General features: G+C 33.8%; 1 protein-coding gene across 9 annotated transcripts in view; it reads left to right on the top strand.

The window, feature by feature from the left end:
• Window positions 1–15180, top strand: part of PRPF40A (pre-mRNA processing factor 40A) — a 54262-nt gene that overhangs the window by 1007 nt on the left and 38075 nt on the right. For 8 of the 9 annotated variants that reach the window (XM_045781804.2, XM_045781797.2, XM_045781766.2 and 5 more), the window contains exons 2-4: window positions 505–636; window positions 12846–12926; window positions 14047–14077. In XM_045781804.2, the coding sequence (XP_045637760.2) occupies window positions 505–636; window positions 12846–12926; window positions 14047–14077 (244 nt within the window). Of the gene's footprint in view, window positions 1–503; window positions 637–2038; window positions 2119–12845; window positions 12927–14046; window positions 14078–15180 lie in introns of those variants that run through there. The other variant, XM_045781840.2, reaches the window with a different exon arrangement.

Here is a 15180-nt window from a genome sequence, read left to right as displayed (position 1 = left end):
CCTGGGTACGCATATTGTTTGTGTTAAAGACCAGCTCTTATCTGAATTAATTTGGTAAATTCTTGTTCGAAGTTTAAAATTAAACATAAATTTTAATAATAGTTACTGTTAAGACATTAACTAGCTATCTTCTGTGTGAAACAGAACGAAGTTGTGGTTTCTTCACCCATAACAGTATTTAAATTGGTTTTAACATTCATGTTCCCCAAGTTTAATAAGCTAACTAGTAACTGATTAAAGCAGCCTGCTTTAAAAAATAAAATCTGTACTCTAGCTGTCCAGTAATTATTTTAACTTTTCCTGGTTCTGTAATTTGATCAGTTGCAAGCTCGTTGTAAATACTGGTGGGTGGTGCATTTTCTTTAAGACAAAGTATAAGCTGACCCAATAATTGAATCACACATTGGTCTAATAAGCCATTGCACGGAACCAATTTGTTGAAATCAGATTTTTGAGAAGCATTTGTTCTTACTTGCTGATTTTTACATTGTCCCTGTTTTTCAGATGGGGCACCCCGGCATGCATTATGCCCCAATGGGAATGCACCCTATGGGTCAGAGAGCCAATATGCCTCCTGTACCTCATGGAATGATGCCGCAAATGATGCCCCCTATGGGAGGGCCGCCAATGGGACAAGTAAGAATGTTTTTGTTTTATTTTGTATTTGTTTGTTTATTTTTGCCTGTGGTATCATTGTGTCAAGGTTTCAAAACCTGGGTCAATATTTGTAGCTGTTTAAGGATTAGTTTATGTCAAAATAATATTGTCAAATAAGTCAAATGTTGAGTCATGACACTAATCAAATTTTGAATGTAAGGAAAAGTCTTCTGTATAAAAGATTTATTTTCTACCATAACAAAACTAGGAGTTCTTTTTTCAAGTAACTGTATATATAGTCTTTTTAGTTTAATAACTTTCTTTTTCCAAGTATGTCAGTTGAAGTTAATGTTTGAAGAGTGAATATTATTTTATAGGTCAACATAATTTATGTCCATGGACCACATAAATGCCTAGAATCTAAAAATAGCAATTGTTTAGGTCTTTGCCTTAGAATAAAGTTTATTCCTCAAATAGCTTCTTTTTCTGTATGTGTGTGTGCGTGTGCGCAGTGGGGATAGAGCAGGGAGATTCTACTCTAATTTGATTCTTCATAGGACAGTGCCAAATAGGTGGTTCATTTTCCACTTACAGTATTTTGTTTCTGTTTTGGTTTTAAATGCTTATTGCTTCTGCACTCCTGCTTTTGAGCTGTCCCTTTCATCCCCAGCATAAATTGTAAATGGACATTTTGTGGGAGTGATGTAGATCAAAAGGTTTTAATGCTGACTCAGTGAATTCAGTAGAACTGAGTTCCTAGAGAAGCATCCAAGAAAGGTAACAGGTTCAGTTACCATGAATAATTTTATGCCCCCTGTCAGGTTCTGTAATACACATATTCTTTGGTGGCTGAAGTTTTTCCATTTGAGTATCTCAAGAAATCATCAAAAATTTAGGCTGATAAAATATGTTGGAAAGCCGGTCAATTAGGTATGGTCTTTTTGCTAATTAATACTGTTTATGTTGATAATCACTTCAACCTTGATATTTTAAGTTATTGGTGAAATTGTAGTGGAGAAAGGAGCTTGCTTTGTGTCTTTCTCTTTTAACTTAACCTTAGGAGTAGAAGGGCTTAATGTCAAGTGATTTTCTTCTTTTTTATTTGTAATGTAGCCCTTAATTTTGTATAAAAATCTTTACTCAAAGACACCAGGCCCAAAAGATTCTGCCTGTAGGAGTTTTTGGGGGTTTTTTTTGTTTGTGTTTTTTTTTTTTTTTTTAAGAACCATTTATTCTGTTGTTCTAGAATAACACAAGTTTTAAAACTCCCTTAGGTGATGGAGAAACAACTCTGATTCCTCTTCTGTTTCTTTCCATCTCTAAGCAGCAAGGAGCTCTTCTGGTTTTCTTAGTAGAGCTGCTCTAACTAGATAATGAGCTTTAAAAAATATTTATTCTTTAAATGCTCTGGTTCTTATTTAAAATTAGTTTCTTTCCACAGAAAGATAAAATAAAACAATTTGCTACTGCCAGATGCTTCTCTCTTTTCTGGGGCCTTCTGTTTCCATTGGGCCAATCAAGGTAAGTTTTGCAAGGGATTGACCTGCTTACCCTTGCTGTAATGGTGCTATTGCACTACCAAACCAAGACACCAGCTAGTCATTTCTAGTAAAATGCAGATTTTATTTTTTTTTTTTTAAGTACTTTTGTGTATCTCATTGACATAAGCTGGTCACAGTTGCTTTATGGCCCTTTCTCTTTAGCTATATCAGTGACCATTTTCCTAGTAAGATTACTTGCTATTTGGTACACATCTGTTCAAATACTTTGAATTTTACCTTGTGGTTTTCTTCTTTTTTCCTAGACCAGTGTATGCCATGTACCTTTAAGTGTACCTGACTATTTGGATGTTTAAAAGTCTCTCTCTCCCTGTTGGCTCCTGTTAGGATAATGAAGGAGTGACTTAAGAGTCCAGCTGTTAGGGTCCCAAGAGAATCCCCATTGTTTTTCCTTAAAATTAGGTTGTCTCTTTTTTTCCTCTTAATATCTAACTTACATGGGGCCCAAATCTTGGTAAAACTAATTCTTACTTGAGCTTTGGTAACAGACTGGGAGGGCATAGATAATTTAAATATACTCAGGTAATCTAGAAATCTAATTTAAAGCCCCGTAAGCAACTTGCTTAAAAATGAAAGTTAACAATTAGCAAAATTATCTTTTTTCTGTCCACCCACTCTGAGGTATTAACGGTCAGAAGTTAATGAGAAACAGCAGAATGCCTATATAATTCACTGTGTTGACACAAAGTTGGTAGGGTTCTGCCATTCAATTTTTAAAAATCAGTTTACACATTTTTTAGACTTTGGTACTGAAGGTTATGGAACCTTCATGTATATCACCTAGTTCACATTAATATCTCATTCTAGGAACAGCTGAAAATGAAAATTGGTGCCAGTCTTACTTGCTAAATGATTCCAGTCTTACTGGAATGTTACTCAACGTGACATGAAACTTTAAAACTTGTTTGTAAAATAAATGCTGACTGGACAGAATAACAACATACAGAAGTTAGAATTTTTCAAATGCATCAAGTTATTTATTTAAAAGAGCATTATGGTTTTCTGAAGGAGTTTTTTGTTTGTTTTTATTCAGGAGATAACCTGTGCCCTTTTTAGAATTCAGGCTGAATCTGTTACTACTAAGAAATAGATTTCAAGTTTATCTCGGTTATCTATTGTATAGGTTAAATTTGCCTCTTACTGTATGTTCATATGGGAAGGTTGTCCTTCTACTTTTACAGGATTACAGAATCTTACATTTGAAAGGGACCTTGAAAGTTGTATAGACTTTAATATGGAAATTAAATAATGTTTTATCACTGGTTAAAAAACCATTATTAATAAAGTAATTTCCCTGCTTGGTGGCAATACTCAAAAGTTTGCAGTAGAGATTTACCTTAAGATGTGATTGTATGTGAGGCCATTTTCTATTTACATAGTAATGTTTTGCTTTTAAAAGGTTTTCACATCTTATTCATTTTTGTTGTTCTTTCTACACAAATGACATCCAAGTCCTACCTTTATCACAGGTGATTTTGCCTTCACGGAAAGCCATCTCTTAGGTGGCTCTTTCTTTTTTTAATTTTTCTTTTAATGAGAAAAGTAGAGTAAAAGACTTAAGGTCTCTTTCAGCTCTAACAACCTATGGTTCAGTTCAGATCATTTGATAAGAACAGGTGATATGTATGAGATTTTATGGGTTGACATGGACATAAAAACAAAATTCTTTTAGTAATGCCTCCCTAATTCTAATCATTCAGTACTTTTTTTGCCTTTGTTCAATAAATTGATAAATGAATGCTTTTCACAAATGAGTTTGATTTTCTTGTTCTTAAATGCAAGTGAGGCAGGCTTTAACAGATCTTGAGTTTATTCCTGCTGCCATCTGGACCCAAGTAGTTACACTCCCATGCCCAGGATACTTTTAACAACTTTTGAGCTGGTTTTCTTGCTTCAGGCCTGCCCCCTCAAATTCTTTTAGAATTCCGCATGTTGTCTCTTTGCCCAAGAACCTCCAGTGTTTTTCTATACCTATGGCATAATGTCTAAATTCCACAATTTAACTTTAAAGAATCTCCCAGAGTACAACTCAGTGCATGATTCTGAGCTGCATGTCTTTATACTCCCTAATTTGAACCCAGGCTGATCTTTTTATGATATCTTGAGTGATTGTATTAGTTCATGACTGAGCTTGTGCTATTCATGCTCTCCTGCCCACAGCTCACTACCACCATGAACTTTCCTTATCTAAGTTCTGCCATTTCAAGTTCTGCCTTCTCCGGGAGATCAGCATACTTCGCCCAGCGTACACCTCCCCTTCAAATTATTAAAATAAAATCCTATGAAATCTGCCTGTAACTCTGTTTTACTTATTTTGGGACTTAATTTTGATTTGTTTTGTTTAATGGTGTATTTGCTCTGTCTTTCCAGCACGTAATAGACTGTAAGCTCTCAGAGGGCAGGGCCTGTCTTTTGTACTTTTTAAGAAGTCCACAGGTGCTGAGCACAGTTCTTGGCACAGCATGGGTGCTCAGTAAAATACTTGTTGAATGAATGAAACAAAAACATGTTCTTTACTACATTATAGGCTATGGAGATAGTAGATGTTACATGTGACTATTTTCAGTGGTTACTTGTGACTTTACACTGTTACAACTTAGTTCTTATTTTTAGTGTTTGCCTCTCTATAGTTTTTTCATTTGATAAAAATGGAAGATAAAATGTAATAATTTTTGGTGAATAAAGCAAAAATACATATTTCCATTTATTTTAAATTTTAGGCAAATGTATTTCTATCTGTCTGTGATGGTCTTTTTAAGAAGTTTTACCACAAAATTTCCCATACCCTCGGGGGAAGTGATGATTTGGAATAGAGGCCTTCCAGAGAAATCCAAAGTGTTGGTATCTTAGATTTCTCTGACTGACTTGATTTGACCAATTGATTTGTTCCTGTTGCGTTTGAATTACCATTATTTTGGGTATTTACAGAATCCATGCCATTGAATTGGACATTAGTAAGTGACAAAAAGACTTTTTTCCCCTTAAGTTATTTGTTCATAATTCTTGAATCTCAGTAACTTTCTGTATGCATTTACATTATTCAGGCAAGTACTTATTAAAAAATAGATTGACCCAGACCTAATGTATTTGTATAACTTAGTAAGAGGCTGTGTATGTAGTTAGATTTTGACAGATTTATTAATGGTACTATTTTCTTTAGATAGCATTTCAGTTGAATATGAACTCATCTATTTAAAAACTTTAGCTACAGTAGTGCTTCTGAGTATGGAGAGTATTTGGAGAGATCTAAGAAGACAATATAAGTGTGGAAGAATGAACTATACTCCTCTCCTCCTTTGAGATTCACAGGGCACAGTATTTTCTAAAGATGCTGAGAAGTTTCTCAGAAGCCTTTTATTTTAAAACTGTTTTTCTCAGTGTTTCTTGGTTTGTTTGTTTTTTAACCATCTTCCCCTCCCCACTTCCCCAGGCTCCCTTACACTCCTTTTATGTGTTTATTTTGCTTTGTCTAGCACACTGCATGGAATTAACGTTGCATGGAATTAGCATTTTGGGAGAAATCCTGTATTGAAGCTGTTTTCCAATTAAGACTGGTCTGTAGGAGGAAAAAGGCAACATCGAAATTAGTATTAACAGATACGATGAAGTACTGGTAAAATGCAACAAATCTATTCATTAAGGAACACGTTTAAAAAGGAAAGAGAACAGAACTCAACAGGTTAACAGGTTGATTTTTAATTGGGTTTGTTAGAAATACTGATGATGTGACTTAAAATCATCATAAAATTGTATCAGTAGCTAGTAAAGCTACCTGTGTATATCCTATAGCTCTGTACTAGGTTGTTTGTTTTTAACTAGAGAAATGGTAAGGCTAAATTGTGAAGGTTTTTAAGTAGGAATGAGTATATTACTGTCTCATGTAGAAGTTGTTGGTCTTTCATTCTTATTCTTTTTTCCATACCTTCATATAACTTTTAGTCAGTAGGCATTTAAGTCTCTTGGCTGTGGTGTTAAGATGTATAGTGTATTTATCCTGCACTGAAAACTTACAAGCATTCCCTCTCGTGCCTGGCTGAACTTTATTTTCTCATCTCCTAACTCCTGATTTGGCTGTCATGCTGTTTGTAGACAGTTGGACGTTTTGTGGAGATGAATCGTTTATATTTCTTTTCTTTCTCTAGTCAGTAATCATACATTTCTTTTGCTTATTAATGAAAAGTTAATTGTAGTTAGTGGTAGTACCAAAGATAATGATGTTTTGCATAATGGGCTTTAAAGAAAATCTCCTTCTAATTGCTTCTTTTTTACTTGGTACAATGCACTCAAAGTGGAAATCTGAATCTTCTCCAAATCCGAGTGATGCTGGTAGCTATGTCTTTTGAAAGACTAAATATGTCAGCAAATGAGGACTGTTCTGAGTTGAAATATAATTTGCTTTATCTTCAGCTTTGATTTTTTTTTTTCTTAAAACTTATTTGTTTTAGACTTAAAAAAACAAAGTTCTAGCTACAATGCAAACATAATTTTACTCATTAGGGCCTGATCTTCTGTTTGGGTTAAGACTTTTTAAGTTATCTTTTGATTAGTGAATGAGCATTAAGTTTCCGTTCAAAAACATGGGCTTTGGTATAGTTTCCTTGGCCATGTGATACAAGAAAATGGTTAATTCTCTGAAAGGTGATTTTTCAGTAATTTCAAGGTCATTATGTATTTATTAGCATATATTAAATATAATAGAAAATTTTTCTCTTCTATACAGAAATAAGAATTGGTCATAAAATTGTCTACTGCAAGTATTTGAGTTTCTGCTATGTACGTGTACCTGTCCTTTGCACTAGTAGTATGTACATAAATGAGACATGCTCCTTATTCTAAAGGTGCCTACAATTGAGAAGAAACTAAAAAGTTAAGTTTCATGTAAACAATATATAATGATTTAGCTAGATATAAAACTGAATTTAAAGGATTTGGAGTAAGAGATAATAACAGTCTTACGTTCCTCCATACTTGGGTCCTAGAGGGCTTGTGTTCAAAAGAAGGTTTAGGTGACTTTCTAGAGCAAGTTTTAAAGTCTAAATCTGTATGACTTGAGACCTCACAGTTTGTGTGTATCCCTACTGTGTTTAGAGCTTTTTAAAAATTAAAATTATAGTTTATTTTCATTCAGCTCTTAAGTTTTTGTGTCATATATCCATACTCAGTTTTCCCTTTATATTTTCTTTGACCTCATTTAAGAAGTTTGGAGTTTAGTAAGAGACAGTGGGCTAAGTATCATTAATAATTTAAAGTATTTACTTGCCCTTTGGCATATAGTTTGTGTTTTGTTTTGTTTTGTTTTGTTTTAGTGTTTCAGAGAATAGGGTTGTGATACCTAATCTGTTTTAGAAGGAATTAAGGTTCTATCACTATCTTTGTGTTGGTTTGAAAGACCGATATACCTTACTGAACTTGATCCTTCGGACTCTGAAAAGAGGGTTGGCTAGAGGATGAATGTCTAATTTATAGGTTCGAGTAGTAAGGCCCAGGGAGTTATGTGAATTATCCAGTGACATTGCAGAGCCAGCACTAAATGTGATGCTTAAAATGGGATTGCCTTATTACATGTGTTGATTCCTACTGAAGATGATGGTTTTACATTATTTACTAGATGCCCTTAAAGAACCTAAGTGCCAATCTAATAATAGGGAATAGATGAGAGAAAGGACAATGAAGAGAAACTTTGATTATCTGAGTTGAAGGAGAGCTGTGGTGATAAAACAGCTGTCACTTATTGAGTATTGTTCTGTGCATCTTCTGTGCATTGCCCCATTTGATCCCTACAGCAGTGTTAACGGATGAGTGGTATTCTTCCCCATGTTACAGTCGAGAAAATTGAGGCCCAGATAGGTTAAGTAAATTAGCCCAAGATCATGCAGCTGCTAAGTGACCAAGCTGGAATAGGGTTTCTGATAGTTTCACTCTGGAGTGTGCTTAATAGCTGTACTGGACTGCTACCCTGTATAGCAGTATGAGATTACATCATTAAGCTAGTAACCTCCTTAGAATCTGAAGGAATAGTGTATACTTCAACAATTCTAAACTATCCAGGTTGAGAGAATTTAGCAAACTAAATATTTTTGAATCCTGGCAATTAACTTACTAAATGGTAAGGTTCTTTTCCATGTGGAACAGTTTATGCAAATGTCTGCTTTTTTTTAATCTGAATGTTATATCAAAATGATAAATGTCTTGAGTTTATGTATAATTGTAATGAAAAGGAAGTGAGGTTAAATGATTGTCCCAAAATGTAACTACTGATTTTGGGTTGTTAAGGATATGCTTTAAAGAGGAGTATTTCTGTTTATTTCTAATTGAATGAATATCTAGTTACATTCAGAGATGTAGTTTTTACAGTTGTTCAGTGATTAATTTTTTTGCATTCGTTCATAAGGTAAGTTGGTGGTGTAAAAGTGGTTTTTAAATACTAGACTTAATAGCCTCTGTGTACTTGTGGAATTTGACTTACAGAGAAACCAAGTAAAAAGGCAAGAATCAAACTTTTTAGATAAGTTGAAACTCAGGTTTCCAGAAAGAATGTTTTTTTTAAATCAAATTTAAAAGTTAATGTTTAGACAAAAGATCCTTAGGTTGTGTGATTTCTTTCCAGCAGGAAAACCTTCAGGAAATAATTATGAAGAGAACTTTTGAAATGCCCATATGTGACGATCTTCACAATTGGGCTATTTTAGTTTTACGTTTTGTGCAACTTAACGTGTTGTAACATTGATGGAATTGCTTTTATTAGTTTACCTTTAGTTTTAAAAGTATCTGGCGAAGGGGCGCCTGGGTGGCTCAGTCGTTAAGCGTCTGCCTTCGGCTCAGGGCGTGATCCCAGAGTCCTGGGATCAAGCCCCACATCAGACTCTCCCACTGGGAGCCTGCTTCTTCCTCTCCTACTCCCCCTGCCTGTGTCCCCTCTCGCTGGCTGTCTCTCTCTCTCCATCAAATAAATAAAATCTTTAAAAAAAATAAAATAAAAATAAAGGTATCTAGCGAAAAGTGAAGCAGGCTTGTTTTACCTATCATTAGGAACTTTCCAAACTGGGATACTAAGAATGAGCAGACTGTGCAGTGCTCCCTAGTTTCTATTTGTTTTTAATTTTCTTCATACTGATATTCCTTCTGAGAATTGGTTTAACTTCTATCATTAAAAGAATAGAAATATACATAGAAAAATTTATATGGTATACCTAGAGAAATGGTTTGCAATTTATGAATAAAGTGGACCAGACAGTATATCTGAATTATTTTTTAGTTTTAAAAACTTCCAGAGTGTCCATAAAAAATTCAGATATTTAATGTTTTAGACAATTTAGCTTATGTCTCATATGTATGTGTTTTACCCTTCCCATTTTCTCCTGTTTCCTAACAGTTAAAAATTTGTAATTGTAACAATATATTTGCCAAAGTAGCTTAAATGGAAAATTTGTGAAGCTCTACATGGCTGTGATTTTATCATAGCTTGTCACTAAGCTTATATGAGACACCACTTTGTAGCTTTAAAATGATCTGCTTCTGGAATTTATAGTGGCATCATTGTAGCAACTGTGTTAAGAATTTTTTCCTTTAACTGTTTTGAACCAACATCTTTGAACTTGAATGGTAAGACACTCCGTCATATTATGTGCCCTTAGAGAGAGAAAAAAAAAAAAAAACTAATGAAAAGTCTAAAATGCTCTGCAGATAAAGCTGGGAGCCCAAGGAACTATTTCCTTCATGTGAAGCAAAAAGTAAACCTTCCATGCAAAAAAGTGAAGACAAAGTAACTTTTGAATGCCTCAACTTTGGTTATTGGGCCAGTGAAGGGGAAAGTTACTTCTGAGAATTTGAACCACAAATCTCATAAGCTTGCAACCTGGATCATTTTGGTATTAAAACAGAATAATAATGGATAACTTAGAAAATTTTAATGGTTTCATATTGATACTTCTGTCAAGTGACTGGCGTAAATCAACACAAAATCATCTGAAAGAATTCAGATTGGTTGAAACATGTATCCCCATATTATGCGTATCCTAGAATTAATGAATAAAGGAAATCATAACATTTCCACAAAGTAGATTCTTCAGGCTTTTGGAAACAGGTTTCTTGTGATGCTCAGGCCTTTGGAAGAGCTCTTAATTTGTCTAATTCTTGTAATAACTTCTCATAAAAGTGTAACATTTTTCGTATTTATGTTTTTGTTCTTTGGTTTCATACTAGTATCACAGTTTTGGTTTAAAATTATATTGATCTACTTATTTTTAGATAATTCAGTTGTACATAATCTTTCCAATGTTTGTCCAGTTGAACAAGCCTAACTAGTTGATGCCCCTCAGAATTTAGAGATACTGAGGGAGAATTGAGATACTTAACACTAAATCTCATTCACATAAGTTTCATAAATGTAAAACCCTATTTTGAAATAGAGTTGTGGCTCAGAATGCCAACCTCAGAATTTGGGGAATTTAAGGTGCAAAGACCCAGACTCAGGTTTTACCTCTGGGGAAGGCTTTTTGCCACTGTGCTTCATTGCCCTGGTATTTGGGCAGTCCTCAGCCTTGACAAGTGTGGTCCCTTTAGGGTCAGTCCTCAGACTGCATGAAGAGAAGGGCTGGCAGGACTCCCTCAAAGCTGGGGTTTGGCGAGCCTCAGTTCACTCTCCTCTGCTTCTATTTGTTGCTGCAAAATCAACATTGACTGTTCATCATCTTTCTGTTTGAAATATGTAAAGAAAATCTACTTGTAAAAGGCTTAGGTGATTTTATTTAGTTAAAAGGTAACTATAACCCCGGTAGCAATTAGAAGGTGAAGAAGCAGTTGGGTTTTTTGAAGGAAAAACAAAAACAGAAAACCAAAACACTGAATCTCATTCTATAACCAGTTCTATGAGTTTTAGGCTAAAGGCAGATTTTTGAGATGTTTTAAAATTTGAAGTATGGGAAGAATAATTGAGAGAATTTTGTCAAACTCTTTTCTTTAATGATTTTCAAATATTGTTTGCTTTAAGTGTCACTGGCCTTTTCTAGTCAATTCTTATTATTGTAAGGGTTTTTGTCCCTTGTTTTTTAAGTGGGATTTGATCACTGTCTAAATGAAGTCAGAGTATTTCAATTTGAAATTACATTCCTTTGTACTGCTACCATGTGGAAATGTTCTGTTGCATGATGGAGATTTTGTCCCACTTTTCTTAATGTCTTTAATTCTTATGAGAAAATACTTTTTTCTCAAGTTTTCAAAGTTCAGTTTTTCAATTTAGTTTAGAATTCTAGTTTTTGGATATGTTACCAGCTTTGGATTTTACATATAGGCTATTTTAAATACCAGGCTGTTTCCCCCTGTTGCTCACCATGCTTCCCCCCATAATCAGTTATCTAGTAACTTAAAAATTCACGCCTACTTTGCTATTAGCCTAAAGTAAGATTTGTGAGGGTGTATCTGTTGGGAATGAGAAGAGGGAACAAGCCTAGTTCTCATTTGATTGCTATGATTTTTTCCCTTAATGTATAAATTCTTTCTCTAATTCTTTTAGTCAGGGTGGTGGAGGCTTGTGCTTCTGTTTTCAAATTCTGTATCTTTTTTTTTTTTTAACTGCTGTTATCACCATATATTCCAAGTAGTAGTCACATATCTTCTGTCAAGTTCTTGTTTCATGATGTTTAAGCAATTTATTGAATATTTTAAGGAATAAAAAAACCTTCGTTTGTTTTTTTAATCCATTAATACAGTGCTGCTTCATTTTAATGGTACTTTAGCCTGGTTTTGCTTTGTGAGTCAACTTTCCCAAATAACAAAATTCAGTGTGCAAGTGCTCTCATCTACTTTTAGTAGGCTTTATATGTTCCTGTTGCCCAATATGCTTGTTTGTTTCTATTTCTCCAAGTTTCATTTCATTTGAAACTGTTGAATACCTGGTTACCTTGTTCCAGTACTTACTGATTATTGATACAATTTTTATTCCCCTCCATATTTTTGTTAGATTTGCTCATATTAAAATCAAAATTATAATATGGGGTTATACTACTATGGATGAGTATTGGGTCAAAATCCTTTGGAAATTTATGTTAATCTTCATGATTTTTATTCATACTTAGTGAAGATTCATTCATAGATTTGGATGGCAGTCATTGGTAGACTAGATTAACATCCAAAACTAATATTTTCTTTCTTCAAGTATTCATATGTGTGTGCTTTCTTAAGTTTTTCTTTTCAAGAGAGGACATGGATGATTTGTGTCTAATGTTTGTTTTTTACATATTTGTTTATAGTCATTGAATTTTAAGCACCTTTGATCTTGAATTTTTTAAAGAGCCAGATTGCTGTAAATTTTTTGATACAGATATTAATAGTCAAAGGTTGAGAAATACAAAAAAATTGTCTTGCTCCAAAGAATGGAGAAAAACGAGTGATGAGTTAAAATTAAAAGGAAATTAATATTGTCAAAATCACATTGGAAATAACATAAGTAAACTTTTTAAGTTTGTTAAAAGTAATTTTAACTATACATATAAATTATGACAAATATTAGCTCATTGATAAAATACTTCATTCATTCAACAAGCACTTACTAAGCATACTATTCATATTGTATAGTGTTCACTGGGTTTAAGTCTTGAGTTGTACATATTAGCTTTGATAACCAAATAGATTAATAAAGTTCTATTAAATGCTTTGGTTTTATATAGTAACCTTTTTTTACTTTTATTCTAGATGCCTGGAATGATGTCTTCCGTAATGCCTGGAATGATGATGTCTCATATGTCTCAGGCTTCCATGCAGCCTGCCTTACCGGTAATCTAGTAAAAATAATTATTTTCTGTGATGTTTTGACTATTTTTATATATGAAATAACATACTGGCTGTGTATTTTGTAGTCAATCATGTTAGCTTTTTAAGTGTGTCTTGAGTACTGTAATGCAAGATGGGAATTACAGTGGACTTTTAGGTTCTTGAATGATAGGCATTCACATTTTTTCCTGTATTTATACATACATCCTTAATTGCTAAGTTAATTCTACATTAAGAGTAGAATACTAAGAAGTATAATTTGTCAGCCAGCATTTTATTGGTCTGATTAGTATTCTGATCTTAAAGAATAGATTTTTGCTTTGCTGAGTGTTAATTAAAAATTGTTGTATTATGGTTTAGTAATAGATCCTAGATTTGGAAATCAGAAGATTTTATTCTAAATTTACATTTCATGAGACTTCAGTGATGGCACATTACTTAAAAAATCCTTTGACAGCCTTATCACCCGTACTGGATTGTATAGCAATACGTAAATCATTATGATATTCATATTAGCATAGCTTATTTATTACCTGTAACCTAGTGGTTGTAATGAACATGCACCACTGGGGTGGTAAGTTCGCAATGTCTTACCCAAAATCCTTAGGCCAAATACGTATTTTAAAATGTTTTAATATTAGAAAATAATATTTTGTATATTCTATATATCATATAAAAATTTCTCTTGGGGTCTTGGACAGGGCCTTATATAATTTCAAACACAACATTTCTGTAGCAAAATTTATGGATATTCTCAGGGTGGGATAAATAGCTCATGTCATTCGGAGGAGATTTTGCAACTATAAAGAGTATTGTGTGAAAGTTGAGAAAACTTGGTTTTTAGAGCTTTTTCTGTATCAGAATTGTGGGTAAATAGTTGTGAATTTACATGGAACTGATGATCATATAAATAAACACTTAAAGTGCTTCAGTAGCCCCAGGTTAATGATGTTTTTACAACTCACAGCAAACTCAAGGAACTAAAACTGCTGAAACTTACTGAGGATATTTGAGTCAGTGGCTTGAGAATTATACATAAAGGGCACTGTGTGCTTTATGAGGAACTTATGTAAAGTATAGTTTAAACAAGGTGCATATTACTAATTTCATATTTCTCTTACAGCCAGGAGTAAATAATATGGACGTAGCAGCAGGTATGTACACATTTATGGTGCTAAATAAATATCAGACTTCATTTGGACAGCAGCTATCATAATAAGGAATAGAAGCAGTGTCACTTTGGGCTTTATGATTAACTCCTGATTTTTTTCTTTTTTTTCTTTTTTCTTTTGTTTTAAGCAATGGGAAATAGGGATAGCATTCATAATTCATAAAAAATTACCATAATTTTAGGTCAGGAGTTCTGGGACCAGATTTGGTCTACAGTTATACTTTAACCCATACAATGTTTTTAATTTTATAATAAGTTGCTAACATTTAAAGTCTTGGGCCATATGTAACAACTAGATTTATCTTTTTACACAAAGATTGAATTTATCTTGAAAAACTGGATTATCGGAATATTCATTGTTTACAGTGGTGCTTATCAACACAGTAGGTAGTCAGAGAATATTTAAATGAAAAGTTCTGGTTGAGTCCCAGTTTGTACTCAGCAGACATTGTGGAAGGGGGTAGTAACTCCTTACTTTGGATATGGAGCATGTACTCTTATTAGCCTTCTGGACTGCTGCACAGTCTTTTCTGTTACCTGCTTGGTCCTTGTAGCCATTGGAGTTCGTAAGCCTTGTGATAATTTTTTTATCAGCCAGTTATTAATAACTGTTTTGACTAGTGTACCTTTCATATAGATCAGTAGTGCCTCAGTTATCCATGAGTAAATAATGTTCCAGATAAATTGGTATTCCAGATGCTGAACTTTTTTTCCATGATTGCGCCAAAATGTTTTTTTGGTTTGGTTTGGTTTGGTTGGTTTTTAGGGTGGGGAAGAGGGGCAGAGGGAGAGGGAGCAGGAGGAATCTCAAGCAGACTCCACACCCAGGGTGGGGTCCTACACAGGCTTAATCTCAGGACCCTGAGGTCCAGAGTCAGACACTTAACTGACTGAGCCACCCAGGCACCTCTAAAACATATTTTGTTTTAAATATGGTTTGAAACATTTAAAATGTACCATTTTCCTACAAGTTTATATGGGACATAATGGATCTTTTTAAGATGTTTCACAAATTTCTTTATTTAAGCTGAAATGATGTTCTGAAATACCTAGTATAATATTTTGCCTATTTAGATATCTAGAGGT

The sequence above is a fragment of the Ursus americanus genome, chromosome 1 (genome assembly GCF_024610735.1).
Source record: "Ursus americanus isolate L20-20 chromosome 1, mUrsAme1.1.p, whole genome shotgun sequence".
Lineage (NCBI taxonomy): Eukaryota > Metazoa > Chordata > Mammalia > Carnivora > Ursidae > Ursus > Ursus americanus.
This window is presented reverse-complemented; position numbering and strand designations above follow the sequence as displayed.